This window comes from Coregonus clupeaformis, chromosome 18 (assembly GCF_020615455.1).
Source record: "Coregonus clupeaformis isolate EN_2021a chromosome 18, ASM2061545v1, whole genome shotgun sequence".
Lineage (NCBI taxonomy): Eukaryota > Metazoa > Chordata > Actinopteri > Salmoniformes > Salmonidae > Coregonus > Coregonus clupeaformis.
This window is the reverse complement of record NC_059209.1, coordinates 16,657,306-16,679,525: the sequence shown is the minus strand read 5'-3', so window position 1 is coordinate 16,679,525 and position 22,220 is coordinate 16,657,306. Positions and strand designations below refer to the sequence as shown.

The window sequence follows — 22,220 nt, the reverse complement described above, 5'->3', positions numbered from 1 at the left end:
TGATGTGGACAACGAGGAACTTGAAGCTGTCTATCTGCACCACTACAGCCCCATTACTGTGGAAGGGGGCACTCTCGACCTTCCATTTCCTGTAGTCCACGATCAGCTCCTTTGTCTTGCTGACGTTGAGGGAGAGGTTGTTGTCCTGGCACCACACTGCCAGGTCCCTGACCTCCTCCCTGTAGACGTCTCATCGTCGTCAGTGATCAGGCCTACCACCGTCGTGTCGTCGGCAAGCTTAATGATGGTGTTGGAGTTCTGCGCGGCCATTCAGTCGTGGGTGAACAGGGACTACAGGAGGGGACTAAGCACGCACCCCTGAGGGGCCCCCGTGTTGTGGGTCAGCGTGGCGGATGTGTTGTTGCCTACCCTCACCACTTGGAAGCTGCCTGTCAGGAAGTCCAGGATCCAGTTGCTGAGAGAAGTGTTTACTCCCAATGTCTTTAGCTTAGTGATGAGCTTGGCAGGCACTATGGTGTTGAATGCTGAGCTGTAGTCAATGCACACTATTCTCATGTAGGTGTTGCTTTTGTCCAGGTGGGAAAGGGCAGTGTGGAGTGCAATAGAGATTACGTCATCTGTGGATTCTTTGGGGCAGTATGCGAATTGGAGTGGGTCCAGGGTGTCTGGGATAATGGTGTTGATGTGAGCCATGACCAGCCTTTCAAAGCTTTTCATGGCTACAGATGTGAGTGCTGCGGGGCGCTAATCATTTACACAGGTTATTTTGGCATTCTTGGGCACAGTGACTATGGTGGTCTGCTTGAATAATGTAGGTATTACAGACTGGGTCAGGGAGAGGTTGAAAATGTCAGTGAAGACACTTGCCAGCTGGTCAGTGCATGCTCTGAGTACGCATCCTGGTTATCCGTCTGGCCCTGCGGCCTTGTGAATGTTAACCTGTTTAAGGTCTTACTCACATCGGCTACGGAGATCGTGAACAGCTGGTGCACTCATGCATGATTCAGTGTTGCTAGCCTCGAGGTGAGCATATAAGGTATTTAGCTTGTCTGGTAGACTTGCATCACTGGACGGCTCGCGGCTGGGTTTCCCTTTGTAATCCCTAATAGTTTGCAAGCCCTGCCACATCGACAAGCGTCAGAGCCAGTGTAGTAGGATTCAGTCTTGGTCCTGTATTGACGCTTTGCCTGTTTGAAGGTTTCTTCGGAGGACATAGCGTGATTTCTTATAAGCGTCCGGATTAGTGTCCCGCTCCTTGAAAGTCGGCAGCTCTAGCCTTTAGCTAAGTGCGGATGTTTTCTGTAATCCATGGCTTCTGGCTGGGGTATGTACGTACGGTCACTGTGGGGACGACGTTATCGATGCACTTATTAATGACGATGGTGACTGATGTGGTAAACTCCTCAATGCCATCGGATGAATCCTTGAACATATTCCAGTCTGTGCTAGCAAAACAGTCCTGTAACTCTTCATCGGACCACTTCCGTATTGAGCGCATCACTGGTACTTCCTGTTTAAGTTTTTGCTTGTAAGCAGGAATCAGGAGGATAGAGTTATGGTCAGATTTGCCAAATGGAGGTCGAGGGAGAGCTTTGTATGCGTCTATGTGTGTGAAGTAAAGTTGATCTACAGTTTTCTCGCCTCTAGTTGCACAGGTGACATGCTGGTAGAAATGAGGTAAGGCGGATTTCAGTTTTCCTGCATTAAAGTCACCGGCCACCACGACCGGGAGACCGATGAGTCGGTGCACAATTGGCCCAGCGTCATCCGGTGACACATTGGTGCGGTTGGCTTCCGGGTTAAGCGAGCAGTGTGTCAAGAAGCAGTGTGGCTTGGCAGGGTCGTGTTTCGGAGGACGCATGGCTCTCGACCTTCTCCTCTCTCGAGTCTGTACGGGAGATGCAGCGATGGGACCAGACTGTAACTACTAATTGGATATCACAAAATTGGGGAGAAAAAGGGTAAAAAGTACAAACAATTAAAATAAATAAATACCGGCCACTAGGATAGCATTTTCTTGTTTACTTATGACACTATACAGCTCATTGAGTGTGGTCTTAGTGCTAGTGGTAAATAGACAGCTACGAAAAATATAGACGAAAACTCTCTTGGTAAATAGTATGGTCTACAGCTTATCATGAGGTATTCTAACTCAGGCGAGCAGAACCTTGAGACTTCCTTAATATTAGAGATTGCGCACCAGCTGTTTTTATCAAAGAGACACACACCCCCTCCCCTGAGCCTCCCTGACACCACCATTCTGTCCTGCTGATGTATAGAAAAACCAGCTAGATTTATATTTACCATGTCCTTGTTCAACCACGACTCTGAGAAACATAGGATATTACAGTTCTTTAGATCACGTTGATAGGATTGTCTCGAACGGAGCTCATGCAGTTTATTCTCTAGTGATTGCACGTTCGCCAATAGAACGGAGGGTACAGGCGGTTTATCCACTCTCCGATGTAGTCTCATCAGGTGTCCCGCATGCCGGCCTCTATAACGCAATCTCCTCCTTCTTCAAGTGTCAGGGATTTGGGCCTTGTCCGGGATAATCAATATGTATTTCGCCTCGTCCAAATCGAGGTTAGTGATAGCTGTTCTGATGTCCAGAAGCTCTTTTCGACCATAGGAAACGATGGCGGAAACATTATGTAAGAAAATTAATTACGATCATCACAAGAAAATACACAAAATAGCACAATTGGTCAGGAGCCCGCAAAACGGCCGCTATTCCTTCCAGTGGCATTCATGAGGCGCTAGGGGAGATAACCAGACATGGGGAGATAACCAGACATGGGGAGATGACCAGACATGGGGAGATGACCAGACATGGGGAGATGACCAGACATGGGGAGATGACCAGGCATGGGGAGATGACCAGGCATGGGGAGATAACAAGACAACAGGCAGAGAGACAGACAACAGGCAGAGAGACAGACACTTGAGAACTAGTGTGACACCTTAAGCTCTCTGTGGAATGAAGGTTTGGCACTCATTGACCTCTTACCAACAACAACAGAACGTTAAATAAGATATGCAATAAATCTATGGTATATCAAATGTCTGACTGGGCCTAGTATGAAACCTATAAACACATCACTTTGATGATTGTCTATAATAACAAATGTATTGTTTATGCAATGTTTGGCTTTTGTTATGTACTGTATCTGGAGTGATTATGAGAATAATGTCAGTGAGTGGGGACTGCTAGTGTCCAACACAGCTGGTGATAAGAGTATTAATTGCATTACATTGGTCTCAATTGCTTTCATGTGCTTCAAAGGAGAGGAAGCATGTGGTAAATGTCTCAGGATCACTTTAATTTCCCTGCTTTTGTTTCTCTCCTAAGAAAATTGATTTATTATTCATAGTATGTCCACCAGGGAGGGAGTCATTCAGAACATTGGAACAACTCTCCTTAGACTGCTGTGAGAAGAAAAACCAAGCTCAGCATATATACAGTGCCATGCAAAATTATTCATCCCACTTGGCGTTTTTCCTATTTTGTTGCATTACAACCTGTAATTTTTATTTGGATTTCATGTAATGGACATACACAAAATAGTCCAAATTGGTGAAGTGAAATTTAAAAAATAACTTGTTTAAAAAGATTATACAAAATAAATAACGGAAAAGTGGTGCGTGCATACAGTGGGGAGAACAAGTATTTGATACACTGCCGATTTTGCAGGTTTTCCTACTTACAAAGCATGTAGAGGTCTGTAATTTTTATCATAGGTACACTTCAACTGTGAGAGACGGAATCTAAAACAAAAATCCAGAAAATCACATTGTATGATTTTTAAGTAATTAATTTGCATTTTATTGCATGACATAAGTATTTGATCACCTACCAACCAGTAAGAATTCCGTCTCTCACAGACCTGTTAGTTTTTCTTTAAGAAGCCCTCCTGTTCTCCACTCATTACCTGTATTAACTGCACCTGTTTGAACTCGTTACCTGTATAAAAGACACCTGTCCACACACTCAATCAAACAGACTCCAACCTCTCCACAATGGCCAAGACCAGAGAGCTGTGTAAGGACATCAGGGATAAAATTGTAGACCTGCACAAGGCTGGGATGGGCTACAGGACAATAGGCAAGCAGCTTGGTGAGAATGCAACAACTGTTGGCGCAGTTATTAGAAAATGGAAGAAGATCAAGATGACGGTCAATCACCCTCGGTCTGGGGCTCCATGCAAGATCTCACCTTGTGGGGCATCAATGATCATGAGGAAGGTGAGGGATCAGCCCAGAACTACACGGCAGGACCTGGTCAATGACCTGAAGAGAGCTGGGACTACAGTCTCAAAGAAAACCATTAGTAACACACTACGCCGTCATGGATTAAAATCCTGCAGCACACGCAAGGTCCCCCTGCTCAAGCCAGCGCATGTCCAGGCCCGTCTGAAGTTTGCCAATGACCATCTGGATGATTCAGAGGAGGAATGGGAGAAGGTCATGTGGTCTGATGAGACAAAAATAGAGCTTTTTGGTCTAAACTCCACTCGCCGTGTTTGGAGGAAGAAGAAGAATGAGTACAACCCCAAGAACACCACCCAACCGTGAAGCATGGTGGTGGAAACATCATTCTTTTGGGATGCTTTTCTGCAAAGGGGACAGGACGACTGCACCGTATTGAGGGGAGGATGGATGGAGGGAGCTGAAAGTCCGTATTGCCCAGCGACAGCCCCGAAACCTGAAGGATCTGGAGAAGGTCTGTATGGAGGAGTGGGCCAAAATCCCTGCTGCAGTGTGTGCAAACCTGGTCAAGACCTACAGGAAACATATGATCTCTGTAATTGCAAATGAAGGTTTCTGTACCAAATATTAAGTTCTGCTTTTCTGATGTATCAAATACTTATGTCATGCAAATAAAATGCAAATTAATTACTTAAAAATCATACAATGTGATTTTCTGGATTTTTTTCTGGATTCCGTCTCTCACAGTTGAAGTGTACCTAGGATAAAAATTACAGACCTCTGCATGCTTTGTAAGTAGGAAAACCTGCAAAATCGGCAGTGTATCAAATACTTGTTCTCCCCACTGTATGTATTCACCCCTTTTGCTATGAAGCCCCTAAATAAGATCTGGTGCAACCAATTACCTTCAGAAGTCACATAATTAGTTAAATAAAGTCCACCTGTGTGCAATCTAAGTGTCACATGATCTGTCACATGATCTAATTATTTATTTCAGCTTTTATTTCTTTCATCACATTCCCAGTGGGTCAGAAGTTTACATACACTCAATTAGTATTTGGTAGCATTGCCTTTAAATTGTTTAACTTGGGTCAAACGTTTTGGGTAGCCTTCCACAAGCTTCCTACAATAAGTTGGGTGAATTTTGGCCCATTCCTCCTGACAGAGCTGGTGTAACTGAGTCAGGTTTGTAGGCCTCCAGTTCTGCCCACAAACTTTCTATAGGATTGAGGTCAGGGCTTTGTGAAGGCCACTCCAATATCTTGACTTTGTTGTCCTTAAGCCATTTTGCCACAACTTTGGAAGTATGCTTGACCCATTTGCGACCAAGCTTTAACTTCCTGACTGATGTCTTGAGATGTTGCTTCAATATATCCACATAATTTTCCTTCCTCATGATGCCATCTATTTTGTGAAGTGCACCAGTCCCTCCTGCAGCAAAGCACCCCCACAGCATGATGCTGCCACCCCCGTGCTTCACGGTTGGGATGGTGTTCTTCGGCTTGCAAGTACCCCCTTTTTCCTCCAAACATAACGATGGTCATTATGGCCAAACAGTTCTATTTTGGTTTCATCAGACCAGAGGACATTTCTCCAAAAAGTACGATCTTTGTCCCCATGTGCAGTTGCAAACAGTAGTCTGACTTTTTTATGGCGGTTTTGGAGCAGTGACTTCTTCCTTGCTGAGCGGCCTTTCAGGTTATGTCGATATAGGACTCGTTTTACTGTGGATATAGATACTTTTGTACATGTTTCCTCCAGCATCTTCACAAGGTCCTTTGCTGTTGTTCTGGGATTGATTTGCACTTTTTGCACCAAAGTACGTTCATTTCTAGGAGACAGAACGTGTATCCTTACATCCACAGGTACTGTACACCTCCAATTGACTCAAATTATGTCAATTAGCCTATTAGAAGCTTCTAAAGTCATGACATCATTTTCTGGAATTTTCCAAGCTGTTTAAAGGCACAGTTAACTTAGTGTATGTAAACTTCTGACCCACTGGAATTGTGAGACAGTGAATTATAAGTGAAATAATCTGTCTGTAAACAATTGTTGGAAAAATTGTGTCATGCACAAAGTAGATGTCCTAACCGACTTGCCAAAACTATAGTTTGTTAACAAGACATTTGTGCAGGGGTTGAAAAATGAGTTTTAATGACTACAACCTAAGTGTATGTAAACTTCCGACTTCAACTGTACACCTGTTCTGAAAGGCCCCAGAGTCTGCAACACCACTCAGCAAGGCACCATGAAGACCAAGGTACAGATCAGGGTTGGGTTATAAAAAATTATCAGAAACTTTTAACATCCCACGGAGCACCATTAAATCCATTATAAAAAAATGGAAAGAATATGTCACCACAACAAACCTACCAAGAGAGGGCCGCCCACCAAAACTCACAGACCAGGCAAGGAGGGCATTAATCAGAGAGGCAACAACGAGACCAAAGATATCCCTGAAGGAGCTGCAAAGCTCCACAGCGGAGATTGGAGTATCTGTCCATAGGACCACTTTAAGCCGTACACAGAGCTGGGCTTTACGGAAGAGTGGCCAGAAAAAAGCCATTGCATAAAGAAAAAAATAAGCAAACACGTTTGGTGTTCGCCAAAAGCCATGTGGGAGACTCCCCAAACATATGGAAGAAGGTACTCTGGTCAGATGAGACTAAAATTGAGCTTTTTGGCGCTATGTCTGGCGCAAACCCAACACCTCTCATCACCCCGAGAACACCATCCCCACAGTGAAGCATGGTGGTGGCAGCATCATGCTGTGGGGATGTTTTTCATTGGCAGGGACTGGGAAACTGGTCAGAATTGAAGGTTTGATGGATGGCGCTAAATACAGGGAAATTCTTGAGGGAAACCTGTTTCAGTCTTCCAGAGATTTGAGACTGGGACGGAGGTTCACCTTCCAGCCGGTCAATGACCCTAAGCATACTGCTAAAGCAACACTCAAGTGGTTTAAGGGGAAACATTGAAATGTCTTGGAATGGCCTAGTCAAAGCCCAGACCTCAATCCAATTGAGAATCTGTGGTATGACTTAAAGATTGCTGTACACCAGGGGAACCCATCCAACTTGAAGGAGCTGGAGCAGTTTTGCCTTGAAGAATGGGTAAAAACCCCAGAGGCTAGATGTGCCAAGCTTATAGAGACATACCCCAAGAGACTTGTAGCTGAAATTGCTGCAAAAGGTGGCTCTATAAAGGGGGGTGAATAGTTATGCACGCTTCTGCATGTTCTGTTTTTTTGTCTTATTTCTTTTTTGTTTCACACAGAAAAATTTACATGTTGTGTAAATCAAATGATACAAACCCTCCAAAAATCAATTTTAATTCCAGGTTGTAAGGCAACAAAATAGGAAAAATGCCAAGGGGGGTGAATACTTTCGCAAGCCACTGTATTTATGAATCATAATGTTCATGGATATAAAGTTAAATCCTGACCATATACTGTATCACTATGGGTCATATAGAGTTGCTTTCTCAGAATGTCTCTGTTTGAATGTGAAAGCTGCTCAGCCTCCAGACTGGCCCTCTCACATTCAACCCCACGTTGTGACATCATTCCAGACTGTGATTGCCTCCTGTAGCTGAGGGACAGGAACCATGTCCAGTTCATGCATGTCAGGAATACTTTAGTCAACCACTCCTACACCTCTCCATTTAAAACCAGTGTAATCAGTTCATTTCACCCCTTCTCTTCAACTCTATCTCTCTTGTCAGATCTTTGGGGAGACGGAGCCGGTGCGGATGACGTCGGAGGGCTCAGACTGTCGATGTAAGTGCATCATGAGGCCACTGAGCAAGGATGCGTGCCAGCATCTGAGGAGCGGCAGAGCACGCGTGGAGGACTTCTACACGGTGGAGACTGTCAGCTCTGGATCGGACTGCAAGTGTTCCTGCACAGCCCCTCCCTCCTCCCTCAACCCGTGCGAGAACGAGTGGAAGATGGAGAAGCTGAAGAAACAGGCCCCAGAGCTGCTCAAGGTGAATGGAGGTGCAGCAGTAACAGACACTAACTGTAACTTGGTGGCACAATAACCTTTTAACTGTAAATGTTGGTAGTAAGATCTGGTAATTGACTGTGTAAAGACAGTGACAGAGACCCTGATTACATGTGTGTGGTTTGGTCCTAAAGATACAGTATACGTAACCATGGGAGAAGCAGAAACAGGATATCCCTATAATTTTCAAATGAAAGCTTCAAAGTATCCCAGGTTGTTACACAGACAGTTCACTATGACCTCACTGGATTGTCTATCTGATATCCATCTGTTAATAACATCTCAGCACCTCTGAGGATGTACATATCTGAAGCACACATTCATTTTTCACTGGCAGTGAGAGGAGAGGAGGCACGCTATGCACCATATGAACAGAACAACGAGAACCAGATGTATGATCTGACTGGGTTTAACCTTAAATTATAAAGTATGCATTTTTTAAGGTCCTTACTGCTGAATAGTGTCTGTTCCAGGTGCATCGGAGTCAAAATAAGAATACTGGAAGAGATGGAGACCCGCACACTGTCTAAAAAAAAAGATACATCCAAAACTGAGGCTTGAATGCAAAATAAAGATGTTTATTAGAACATCATTGTGCCCAACAAATTATAAAGGAAAGGTGAAAACAAAACACAAACGTTTCGGCCCCAGGCCATCCTCAGTGGATTTAGACTTAGCCATAGATTAAGCCTGGTTGTTGTTTCGTGTTAATACTCTCCTCTGTCCTGTGTGTGTGGGTGTACAGCTCCATTCCATGGTGGACCTACTGGAGGGCACGCTGTACAGTCTGGACCTCATGAAGGTCCACTCCTACATCAATAAGGTGGTCTCCCAGATGAACACACTAGAGGAGGTAAGCACAGAAAACCAACGTTCTAGTATAGTGGAACAAGTGCCACAATAACAAGGACATAAAACAAAAACCAGGGTACACTAGGTTTGCATGCCTTCCTATATACTGTATTTGAGTGTATTTGGGATCTTTCCAAGGGTTCTAAGCTGTTAAAGCTGTCTACGGTCCTTTATGGAGACAGAGAGCTGATTAAATGGTTTGTGATTGGATACTAGTAATCCCCCCCAAACTGCATGGTTACAGTATCCACAGCGATTTCTTTAACCCCACAGTTATTCACTTCTCTAACAGGGAAATATGTCCTAGAATGGGGAGAGAGATTTGTGTGACTGGTTCCGCCAGAGTACCAGTCACACAAAGTAACGTTTTTATAATCTATTTACGAAAGGGTTCCTTTTTGGTTAGAGTTACTTGCACATGGGTCGTACAATGGACTGGTCTGATTCTTAGAACACATCTGATTCTCCAGACAATCAAGACCAACCTGACTCGGGACAATGAGTTTGTAAGGGACAGCATGATCACTCTGACAAACCAGTTTAAGAGGTATGAGAACTACTCCAACATCATGATGAGCATCAAGAAGGAGATCTCCAGCCTGGGGCTGCAGCTACTGCAGAAAGACCAAACAGAGACCAAAGCTCAGGTAAGTGTGTCTCAAACACACACACACACACACACATACCTACACACGTGCACACGCACACACGCATAGGTCTACACAAAAGCTTGCTCACAAATTACACATCAAACACACACACAAATCAACGTTCACATGCCCACAGACGCATCGTAAATCACAGGCTTGAATGTCAATGTTTACAGGACAACAATGATGAGAAAACCAAGGAGGCCGTAAAAAAAACGAACAAAAAGCCCCCTGCATCCAAGCCCCCTCCCAAGCCGCCCAAGGAAAAGGTTGTAAAACCCAAGAAAGAGAGCACCAAACCTGGGAAGCCCATCAAGCCTGACCCCACAGCCAAGGCCAAGGTGGTAGGGCACCAGCCGGGGGTAGTAAGGGGCATCACATACTACAAAGCAGCCAAGGTGGATGGGGACGAGCATAGCGCAGGCAGTAAAGGTGAGAGAAAAGGGGCCGATACAGGGGGAGAGTTTGACCACTCTCTCTCCCAGCCCAGTGTGTGCATGTGTATGGAGCCCCCTCACCCCTAAAGACAACATTGGGATGTGACTTCAGCTGAGTTAGCAGCACTCAGCTAGCCTGCATGAGATCATCTATATGCTGTTCTAATTTGCTCAGACCCTATTGTGATTGTTATAAACTAAACCAATTAAAATATAAGTTATACTCTTGGATTTGATCTTCATTACATAATGCGTTGCACCAGACTGTTATTTCAGAATCCCAACAGAGACAGATATTGTACATCTCTATTGTATATTATTTTTCTGTATAGAGCAAGCCATTTAGATTTGAATGAAAGATGATGTTCTAACACAAAATTGGTTCTGTGAAAGTTCCCAGGACGTTGGTTAGGTTGTGGCTAGCCTCTGCCGAGTCCCCAACGACCGGATGTTCTGGTTTTCAGGGGAAATGGAAAGAGAGCCTGTGACACGACTTCCGCTTTTGGACGTTAACAAGGCGACACGCCATCTTAAAACCTTTTACTGCAGTGGGTTAAATCAGGGTCACACAGAGTGTTTCTTGATAGTCTTAAACAAATCTACTTTGAAACAAAAGTATACACCTCACACACATGGTTATGGGCTTAAAAAAAGAAGGCGCCTGTACCATGTCAGATATACAGTTGAAATGTATTCAATTTTGAGTTTGCATCCCAATATTACACATTCTATACATCACGGAAGACTGAAATATAACAAAACCGTTTGACATAGAAACACCGGATTTTGGCAGTTTTTTTTAAATAATGTTTATTAATGATAAAATGATTAAATACAGTTGAAGTCAGAAGTTTACATACACCTTAGCCAAATACATTTAAACTCAGTTTTTCACAATACCTGACATTTAATCCTAGTAAAAATTAACTTGGGTCAAATGTTTCGGGGAGCCTTCCACAAGCTTCCCACAATAAGTTGGATGAATTTTGGCCCATTCCTCCTGACAGAGCTGGTGTAACTGAGTCAGGTTTGTAGGCCTCCTTGCTCGCACACGCTTTTTCAGTTCTGCCCACACATTTTCTATAGGATTGAGGTCAGGGCTTTGTGAAGGCCACTCCAATACCTTGACTTTGTTGTCCTTAAGCCATTTTGCCACAACTTTGGAAGTATGATTGGGATCATTGTCCATTTGGAAGACCCATTTGTGACCAAGCTTTAACTTCCTGACTGATGTCTTGAGATGTTGCTTCAATATATCCATATAATTTTCCTTCCTCATGATGCCATCTATTTTGTGAAGTGCACCAGTCCCTCCTGCAGCAATGCACCCCCACAGCATGATGCTGCCACCCCCGTGCTTCACGGTTGGGATGGTGTTCTTCGGCTTGCAAGCCCCCCCTTTTTCCTCCAAACATAACGATGGTCATTATGGCCAAACAGTTCTATTTTTGTTTCATCAGACCCGAGGACATTTCTCCAAAAAGTACGATCTTTGTCCCCATGTGCAGTTGTAAACCGTAGTCTGGCTTTTTTATGGCGGTTTTGGAGCAGTGGCTTCTTCTTTGCTGAGCAGCCTTTCAGGTTATGTCGATATAGGACTCGTTTTACTGTGGATATAGATACTTTTGTACCTGTTTCCTCCAGCATCTTCACAAGGTCCTTTGCTGTTATTCTGGGATTGATTTGCACTTTTCGCAACAAGGTACGTTCATCTCTAGGAGACAGAACGCATCTCCTTCCTGAGCGGTATGATGGCTGCGTGGTCCCATGGTGTTTATACTTGCGTACTATTGTTTGTACATATGAATGTGGTACTTTCAGGTGTTTGGAAATTGCTCCCAAGGATGAACCAGACTTGTGGAGGTCTACAATTTTTTCCTGAGGTCTTGGCTGATTTCTTTTGATTTTCCCATGATGTCAAGCAAAGAGGCACTGAGTTTGAAGGTAGGCCTTGAAATACATCCACAGGTACACCTCCAATTGACTCAAATTATGTCAATTAGCCTATCGGAAGCTTCTAAAGCCATGACATCATTTTCTGGAATTTTCCAAGATGTTTAAAGATGTTTACTGTGGATATAGATACTTTTGTACCTGTTTCCTCCAGCATCTTCACAAGGTCCTTTGCTGTTATTCTGGGATTGATTTGCACTTTTCGCAACAAGGTACGTTCATCTCTAGGAGACAGAACGCATATTTTATATATGAATGCTTCCGCTCAGTGTTTGAGATCAATTGACACTCTTTATCATGGTACTTTGAGATTTATTTTAAACTGCAAAACCCTTACGCACCACTGTACTTTGTATACCAGGGTTGGCTGGCCTTCTCTAGTCACTCGTAGGCTCAGTCACTGGTATACTTTTATTTACAAAGCCATTTTGGGTTTACTACCTTTTTATTTGGGCATTTTTATTGTTCAGAAATGTGGTGGGTACTCTCTTCGTTCACTGGACTTTATCCTGCTAACTGTTCCAAATGTCCGAACTGAATTTGGTAAAAGGTCTTTTATGTACTCTGCGCCATCGTCTTGGAACACCTTACAAAATAATTTTAAACTGGAAGAACTTGTCCCGATTGGTGTTTTTAAATCTCTGATGAAGGATTTTGAGGCTGATTCCCTGACCTGTCAATGTTTTTAATTTGCTATTTTTGATATTGTTATACTCTTGTGAATTCATGAATGGTTTTTACTAGATTACTTGTAGTTTTTCATGTTGTCTGTCTGTAATTTTTTGTAATGACTTGGTGCTGCCTATCTTGGCCAGAACGCTCTTGAAAAAGAGATTTTAAATCTCAATGAGCCCTTCCTGGTTAAATAAAGGTTAAATAAAAAATAAATAAAAAAATTAAAGGCACAGTCAACTTAGTGTATGTAAACTTCTGACCCACTGGAATTGTGATACAGTGAATTATAAGTGAAATAATCTGTCTGTAAACAATTGTTGGAAAAATTACTTGTGTCATGCACAAAGTAGATTTCCTAACCGACTTGCCAAAACTATAGTTTGTTAACAAGAAATGTGTGGAGTGGTTGAAAAACTAGTTTTAATGACTCCAACCTAAGTGTATGTAAACTTCCGACTTCAACTGTATATTAAAAACATTCCACCTATGAGGCCACTAGGTCATTTGACTGCAGGAAAGGGCTACCTCCACCTCCACATTTACTGGATTGGTTGAACAGTGCAGAAGAGAATCTCCGCCAACAGTTGTTTTCTTCTTGTCAAGACCAATATGTAGGGGATCTAGTTTCAGATGTTTATTTTATGCCTGCTACGTTAGGTTAGATTGCGGCAAATGTTCTCATAACACAAAAACTGTCCAGTCATGCTGATGATTATACAATGTTTGTATAAAACATTCACCTAATGTTGCAAGAAAGTTCAGAGAACACATTTTGTCTGTTCTTTAAAGGTTCCCAGAATGTTTCATTATAGGTTGTGGGAACAATCTGGTGGGAACATTGTGTAGACATCACAAAATATATGTTCCCAAAACACAAAAACTGTCCAGTTGTGCAGATGATTCTATAATGTTTATTTTAGGGTGAAAAAAACATTCACCAGATGTCGCAAGAACGTTCCTAGAACACATTGATTCTGTTCTTTAAAGGTTCCAATAATGTTTCATTAGGTTGTGGGAACATTGTGGAGATATGACAAGAGATAGGTTCCCAAAACACTAAAACTATCCAGTTGTGTTGACATTCAGATAATGTTTGTATCAGGGTGACCAAAACATTCCTTTGATGTTGCAAGAATGGGGATCAGAACAGCCTTTCTGAGTTCTTTAAAGGTTCCCATAACATTTAATTAGGGTGTGGAAACAGTGTGGATACATTACAAGAGATAGGTTGCCAAAACACAAAATATGCTCAGTTGTGATGACATTCATACAATGTTTAAGTTAGGTTGCACAGGACATTCCCTTAATGTTGCAAGCATATTCTTGTGATATTCACAAAGGTTGCATAGAACATTCCCACAATGTTGCACAATGTTCCACAATTTCCAAATAAGTTTGTTTTTATGACATTCATAGCATATTTGTTTTAGGTTTAACATAACATCCCATTGATGTTCACACAATATACTGCCTTTAAAAAGCAACAAATCCCTTTGAAAATAGCCTATGTGGCATCGATTAAAGTCTGAAACAGTTATTCTAGTGTCAAAATTGACCACCAAGTGTAAAAAGGATCATTTTGGTCATAAAGTCTGATGTGTAACATCTGTGTGTCACAACGGGGTAAATTAATGTTGGGTTTTGATTTGACAATGTCAATTTGCCCACTAACATAGGGTGAACAGCTGCGGTGATTGCTCTCTATACAATAGCATAGACAGTGAGATAGACCTGCCCAGCAGCTCCGACTTTGTTTACATAAGACAACACGTCTTATGTAAACACTGTTCAACCAATCCAGTAAACCTCCAAGACAAGGTCAAATGTATATTGCGTGAACATCAATGGAATATTATGTTAAACCTAAAACAAATATGCTATGAACGTCATAAAAACAGACTTATTTGGAAATTGTGGAACACTGTACAACATTGTGGGAATGTTCTGTGCAACCTATGTGAATATCACAAGATTATTCTTGCAACAACCCAAACAACTCCCATAACTTAATAAAATGTTCTGGGAACCTTTGAAGAACTTAGACCAGGTGTTCTGTCAACATTCTTACAACATTATAGGAATGTCTTGTGCAACCTAACGTAAACATTGAATGAATTTCATCACAATTTTGTGTTTTGGGAACCTATCTCTTGTAATGTACCCACACTATTCCCACAACCTAATTAAATGTTCTGGGAACCTATAAAGAACTCAGAAAGGCTGTTCTGTTAACATTCTTGCAACATCAAAGGAATGTTTTGTGCAATGTCCTGATACAAACATTATCTGAATGTCAGCATAACTGGACCGTTTTAGTGTTTTTTGGAACCTATCTCTTGTTATATGCCCACAATGTTCTTACAACCTAAAGAAACATTGGACAGTTTTTGTGTTATGAGAACATTTGCTGCGACCTAACGAATGTTCTGGGAACTTTCACAGAACCAATTGTGGTTTGCTGGATAACTCTAGTTGAATGGATAGGTATGCTAGGTTTGCTCAGGGCTCAGACGCACATATGCTGTTAGATCATGTGTTCTGCCGTGCCTAGCCGTTTAGCCATACTTTGGTGAGTACAGCCACACTTGTCAACCCAGTGAAGCGAATCAGCTTACTTTCCATAATCTCTCACAAAGAACAGAAGGGCCTTTTTTTCAAAGGTAAATTGCATCTATTAGATAAAGGACAATGTGGCTTTTGAAGTAACAAGTTACGCTGCTTTTCTTTCACCACATACAGTACTTGTGATTTTTGACTCTAGAGACCCACAGCACATTCACCTATCTATGCCTACCTCCTAACTCCTAACGTTTTCCCTGACTCCCTATCTTGTTGTTAAGCCTTTAACAGATACATGTGGTCAGGTAGTGTGCACGGCTGGCACCCTGAGGCTCAGAGTGCAAGTGTCATGCAGATGCGCTGCGTATGTAGCAGGGAGAGGCGTTTTATATCACACATGTCTAGCAGCACAGGAAGTGAGAGTAGGCTAGGCTAGGATAGGATTAACTTTAATGTCCCAAGGGGAAAATTGTCTTAGACACAACAGTACTGCTGTATACAAAATAGACACTGTACATTACACACTCAACATAACACATTGCCCTTATCATCATATACTTCTTATATAGCCACATACATAATACTTTGCATATTCCCTTATTCTGTCAGTGGCATACTAACACAGCTCAGCTTTACTTATTGCTGTTTAGGTATTTGATGGACATGGGAATGAAGGAGTGCTTATATCTGCTCAGCTTACACATGAGGACTCTATAGCGTCTGCCTGAGGGGAAGAGCTGATATTCAGAGTATACTACATGGGAGGGATCTGAAATAATTTTCTGCGCTTGTCTGATAACGGTTTGTTCAAAAATAGTCTGCAGGGAGGGATGTTGTCTCACACCCATGACCTTCATGGCAGTTTGTATCAGGCGGGCAATTTGGGATTTCAGTTGGACTGATAAATTACCAGTAATATGAGTAACAGAGGGGAGCAGCCTCAGCCAGGCCCACTTCTCCTGGCACTGTCCTCTGTTCTGCAATTCTCTCTCTATGGCCAAGGATAAGAAAATGTCATGTGAGGGCTGTGGAATTCTGAATCCAAACAGACAGAGGCAGAGACAGCGGGACAGACTTGGTTACAGAGGAGGGGACAGAGAAAGTGAGAGGAAGCTGGCATGCTCTGTGTGCTGCATAACTAATGCATTCCCCTTTGATGTGGCCCCGGGAAATCTGTGGTACTGTACAGTGTTTGTCTCTCTGACAGAGGTCTCAAAAGCAGCTCATACAGGGCCTGTGGCTCTGAGGCTCTATTTGACTAATTTAGCCAGCTAATTCTAATGAAAGCTAGTGAAGACAAGGCCCCTCCAGAGTTTGAGTTTGAGTAACTAAATTCTATGGCCTGCTTTCCAACACTTCATCCCTTTATCCTCAGACAACGCTGCCAAGACTCACACCGTCCAACATGTCAAAGAGACACACTCGGAGGACGGAGGCGCTGAAATCGTCCTGGAAACCATAGAGGGAACCACAGCTGAGTCGACAACTACCACAGAAACTGCTGTCACTACCACGACAACAATGGCAGCAACAACAACAACAGCCAGTACCACAATGCCATCTACTACCACTACCACCACCACCAGTGCAGCAGGAGTAGAGAGGCTAGACAGACCAGCTCCCACCATCATGCTCTTCCTGGACAACTCAGACAACAACAGCCGGCCAATCTTACACAGAGCAGGTAGCCTGACCTACACGAAAGCCTACTGTACACTACACTACACCCTATATCAACTGAATGTGCTCATTTACAGCAATACTGACAGTCAGTGCTATGACTCTGTCCAGTTCAGTAACGGATAAGCATGTAACGTTTAGCTGCCAGAATATGTGTGACTGTGAAATTGGATGATTGGAGACTCATGCAGGCCATTCTTTATCCAGTTTTTCTGGTAGTTTTTGTGTTGATTGTTTTGTGCTGTACTTGGCAGGGAAGATCCTGGACTGTGAGGGGACCTTGGCCTCTATCGAGCTCCCAGAGAAGCAGCACAGCTACGGGCGGAATGAGGGAGCCTGGATGAAGGATCCTCTGGCAAAGGACTCCAAGATCTACGTCACTAACTATTACTATGGCAACAACCTGGTGGAGTTCCGAAACCTGGACAACTTCAAGCAAGGTGGGCATGGCATAGAGAGATACATATATTATAGACCAGGGTTCCCCAACTGGCGGCCTGCGTATTTATTTGAATTGTTGGACCAAGAATATATAATATTTGACTAAAACATAATATTTTCAAACCTTGCTTACATTTGTATATGATCACATACATCTCTCTATTTTGCGTGGGAATACTTTGGAACAGATATCCAAAATTAAAATCACTTGGAGCGATTTGCTGGTGTTTGGAAATCTGTTCCAAAGTATTCCCATGCAAAAATCACATTTACATTACATTTTAGTCATTTAGCAGACGCTCTTATCCAGAGCGACTTACATGAACAATTAGGGTTAAGTGTCTTGCTCAAGGGCACATCGACAGATTTTTCACCTAGTCAGCGCGGGGATTAGTTACTGGCACAACGCTCTTAACCACTAAGCTACCTGCCGCCCAAACAGTTCTGTAAAAAACCCAATGATAAAGCCTTGCGGACCTATTTTTTTATTTGTTTTGCACTGTTGACGGTAGGTGCGCTTGATTCAGCAGCCCTAGCGCCGGGAAGGCAAAGTGTTCTCATTTTTAACCATTTCATGTGTCTGAAGGTAGAACTACGCCTACCCGGCAGGCCCAGAGAGCAAATCAAGTGCACCTATAGGCCTACCGCTGGCCAATCAGATAGCTCAGATCACTGTGTCTGCACAGTTTCCTCGCGCCATAGACTGTAAAAAGAAACCTCGAATGCACAGCAAAGTTGATAATGTGAGATTTAAAAACTTTTAAAACCATGACTAGAGAGAGACTCAACGAATACAGCAAAGAGCTGCTGTTTTTATGAGTAAGTTCATGTTTAAGTTGTTATTCAGCACCGTCAAAACCTTGTTGAACATTTTATAAGCCATAAAAAGCGCGTTTCGATAAGCTTGAGTTGTTATTATTTGCGGCGTGTGTCTTTTTTAATATTGATGAAAATTTAACTTTCTCTGGTCATAGGAGTAACAACATGAATTGGTGCATGAGGCAGAAGTAATGCAGTGCGACTTAAAGGCGCTGCATGGTCAATCCGACATCTGCATTGGCCGTGCAGCATTTATGGTGATACGGCCTCTACAGAAGTCAGGACATTCATACTTCCTGCGCTTTGGGAGGCGCACAGCGATGCGGTACGGAGCTCAATTTGGCCTCTGCATGCCTCCGAAGGCTCCGCAATTGCGTTACACCCTCCATACGGAGCCTCCGCCCACATTTCGGATCAAGCATCAATTGGCTTTTAAGTTTCGCCATCAGCTGGAAGACTGTGTCCCCTTTTCTCAGCGGAGGGAGGGAGAGAGGAGGGACGGTGAGTCGGGTGAGAGGCAGCCTCACCGCTGCTCCCTCCCTCCCCTCAGACTGACCATCAGATGCAGGCCATCAGTCCAGTAAAACAATAAGCAAATGATTATGCTCAGTCAGCTGTGCCTCACAAGTAATACAACAAATTATATATTACCAGTGTGATCATATACCTAACATTTTGAAATATAATTTCAAAATGGTCTGAGAAGAACAACATTGGCAGGGCAATTCAAGCGTAGCCAATATGCAGTGATAATGTATTGGGCCTATAGCCTACTGCACAAACTTAATTGCTACAGAACTGTTTTTTATTGGTTAATGTTGCATAGGCTTATGTTTTTTAAGTCAAGAAAAGGTTGGTGACCACTGATCTACAGTGACCCATGAAATATAGTGAGTATACACTATAGTAGCTTGAGACTCAAACAGGCAGGTTTTTCACACATAAAGTTCCTAAAACAGCTGGGTGGAAAGAATCCACCCCTTCTTGCACTAGTACTTGGAGAGAGAAATAGGATTACTCCTCTTAAATGACTGTGTAAAATTATCTTTCTCACAGGACTAGCCTGGTTGATTTAGAAGTGTTTGGACAATGTTTCTTTAAACTCACTTACATCTTGCAAAGTGTATAGAGATTTTGCTCTGATATCCGGTAGGGTGGTGAGTTCACAGCAGTGTGCGGATGACTAGGTATCTCTGTGAGTGGCTGTGATCCCTGCCTAGGCTGACATGTGCTCTGGCCTCCCCTTTGAACTGGCCATAGCTGAGAGGGATTAGAGGCATGGGCTGGCCTCGGGGGGGAAAAGTGCTGTGCTACGGGGTTGTTTTTGTCCTTCGCTGCAGCTTCATTCATTATCTAAATCACACTTCCTGAGGTAGAAATATAAGAGCGCAGATGTGATCAGATATGAGTGTAACCCTAATAACAATACATATGTTTGGACAGCAGGGAGTGGGACAGTAAGATAAAGGAACCAGTCTCTCATGTGACACAATTGTATAAACTTTTATGGAACTATTAAAACGTTTGCGTGTGTAACACCTGTGAAACCCAGAATGACTTGATTTATACTTAATTTTACATGATGTTAGCATAATGTCTGGGGGGCAACATGGTATGCAGTTAGCGCTCACTAAACATTTCTATATTTGGTCCTGTTAGGTCGTTGGAGCAACCTCTTCAAACTGCCTTACAACTGGATCGGCACGGGTCATGTGGTGTACAATGGAGCGTTTTACTACAACAGAGCTTTCACCAAAAACATCATTAAGTACGACCTAAGGATGCGTTACGTGGCCGCCTGGACCCTCCTGCATGACGTGGTTTACGAGGACACCACCCCCTGGAAGTGGAGAGGCCACTCGGACATTGACTTTGCCGTGGATGAGAGTGGGCTGTGGGTGATCTACCCTGCCACGGACTATGACTACTCTCAGCAGGAGGTGATTGTCATCAGTAAGCTGGACCCTGGGGATCTGTCCATGAAGAAGGAGACCACCTGGAGGACGGGCCTGAAGAGGAAGACTTACGGGAACTGCTTCATCATCTGTGGGGTGCTGTACGCTGTGGACGTCTATAACCAGAAGGAAGGGGAGGTGAACTATGCCTACGACACCCACACCAACTCAGAGGCTATCCCTCATCTGCCCTTTACCAACGAATATGCCTACACCACCCAGATCGACTACAATCCCAAGGAGAAGGTCCTGTACGCCTGGGACAATGGACACCAGGTCACATATAACATACATTTTGTTGACCAATGAGCACAGGTGTTTTGCGCTCAGGTAAAGTATAGGCCATCAGGATCATGACAAGGTCACCATCCCCTTAGAGATAAGAGAGATGCTCAGTAATAGATGCGGTAAAGAGGTCAAAGGAACGTAGACCATGGGGGATAAAAGAAGGACGCCGGATTGGCGCACATTCAACAAATCTGATCTAACGAAGTGGATATTCGTCAAATCCATTATGATTGATGTATTGTAACAGGCCCACAATGTGGTTACTAATGTCCGATTTGTATATTTTGGGCTGTTTTTGCTGCATAACATTTAGAAATAGTCCCTGTTCAGGTTTAGAAGAAGTGACTGCTAAATGCTAACTCCCTTTCATATAAGCTGGTAGCATAGCTAGCATAGAGAAATCGTTGGTGGTAGTCAATGTCGTTTTTAACTGTAATGCAGTTGATTGGTCATGATAACATGAACATGTATTGGGCTTGACATCCATACAAGCATTATACTCAGATTTTTACCTCAACATAGTGTGAAATACACATATAAACAATAACCTAAATGTAGGGTAATTTTGCTGGGGGGCAGTGAGGAGATTCGGGATCTTTCCCCCATGCGTTTCCATGGCATTTTGTTTTGGTCGAGTTCCATTGACCTCTTTACCGGATCTATGGACAGTCCAGTAGCGCCCATATTGGATTCAACAGCCAGCATTCCTCTTTCAATGCATACTAACCAATACACTTGACAGCATACCATGCGTCCCATACACAACAAGGTTCCAGGTCAATGTGGACTCTATATTGGGATGCTATTGTAAATCACGAACTGCTCATTTATTCCACCTATTAGATTTTTAGGGCCCATCAAACTCCATCCTATCACCTAGCACTATGATCATCTGTAATTGTCATTTCAGGCCTATTGATGATGTTCGTTTTTTTACTTGTATAAATGTTGCTGGGTACTGTAGTGTTAACTGTTGAAATGGTTTATTTTAGTGAGGATGAGGGATGCTTTGACTATACACTACCGTTCAAAAGTTTGGGGTCACTTAGAAATGTCCTTGTTTTTGAAAGAAAAGCAATTTTTTTGTCCATTAAAATAACATCAAATTGATCAGAAATATAATGTAGACATTGTTAATGTTGTAAATGGCTATTGTAGCTGGAAACAGCAGATTTTTTATGGAATATCTACATAGGCGTACAGAGGCCCATTATCAGCAACCATCAGTCCTGTGTTCCAATGGCACGTTGTGTTTGCTAATCCAAGATTATCATTTTAAAGGCTAATTGATCATTAGAAAACCCTTTTGCAATTATGTTAGCACAGCTGAAAACTGTTGTGCTGATTAAAGAAGCAATAAAACTGGCCTTCTTGAGACTACATTTTACATTTACATTTTAGTTATTTAGCAGACGCTCTTATCCAGAGCGACTTACAGATAGTGAGTGCATATATATGTATATATTTTTTTAAACTAGTCATACAGACTAGTTGAGTATCTAGAGCATCAGCAATTGTGGGTTCGATTACAGGCTCAAAATGTCCAGAAACAAATAACTTTCTTCTGAAACTCCTCAGTCTTTTCTTGTTCTGAGAAATGAAGGCTATTCCATGCGAGAAATTGCCAAGAACCTGAGGATCTCGTACAACGTTGGATCTCGTACAACGATCTCGTACAACGTTGTGTACATTTTGAGCCTGTAATCGAACCCACAATTGCTGATGCTCCAGAAA

The 22,220-nt window shown here is 42.9% G+C and overlaps 1 protein-coding gene across 1 annotated transcript in view; it reads left to right on the top strand.

Moving 5' to 3' along the window:
- Positions 1-21,576, top strand: part of olfml2a (olfactomedin-like 2A) — a 31,192-nt gene extending 9,616 nt beyond the window's left edge. Inside the window, exons 2-8 of the mRNA XM_041862878.1 lie at positions 7,897-8,160; positions 8,923-9,030; positions 9,500-9,676; positions 9,856-10,111; positions 16,679-16,987; positions 17,238-17,423; positions 19,903-21,576. Of these exons, the coding sequence (XP_041718812.1) occupies positions 7,897-8,160; positions 8,923-9,030; positions 9,500-9,676; positions 9,856-10,111; positions 16,679-16,987; positions 17,238-17,423; positions 19,903-20,507 (1,905 nt within the window). The 3' untranslated portion in view covers positions 20,508-21,576. The remainder of the gene's footprint in view (positions 1-7,896; positions 8,161-8,922; positions 9,031-9,499; positions 9,677-9,855; positions 10,112-16,678; positions 16,988-17,237; positions 17,424-19,902) is intronic.
- The last annotated feature ends 644 nt before the right edge of the window (positions 21,577-22,220 follow it).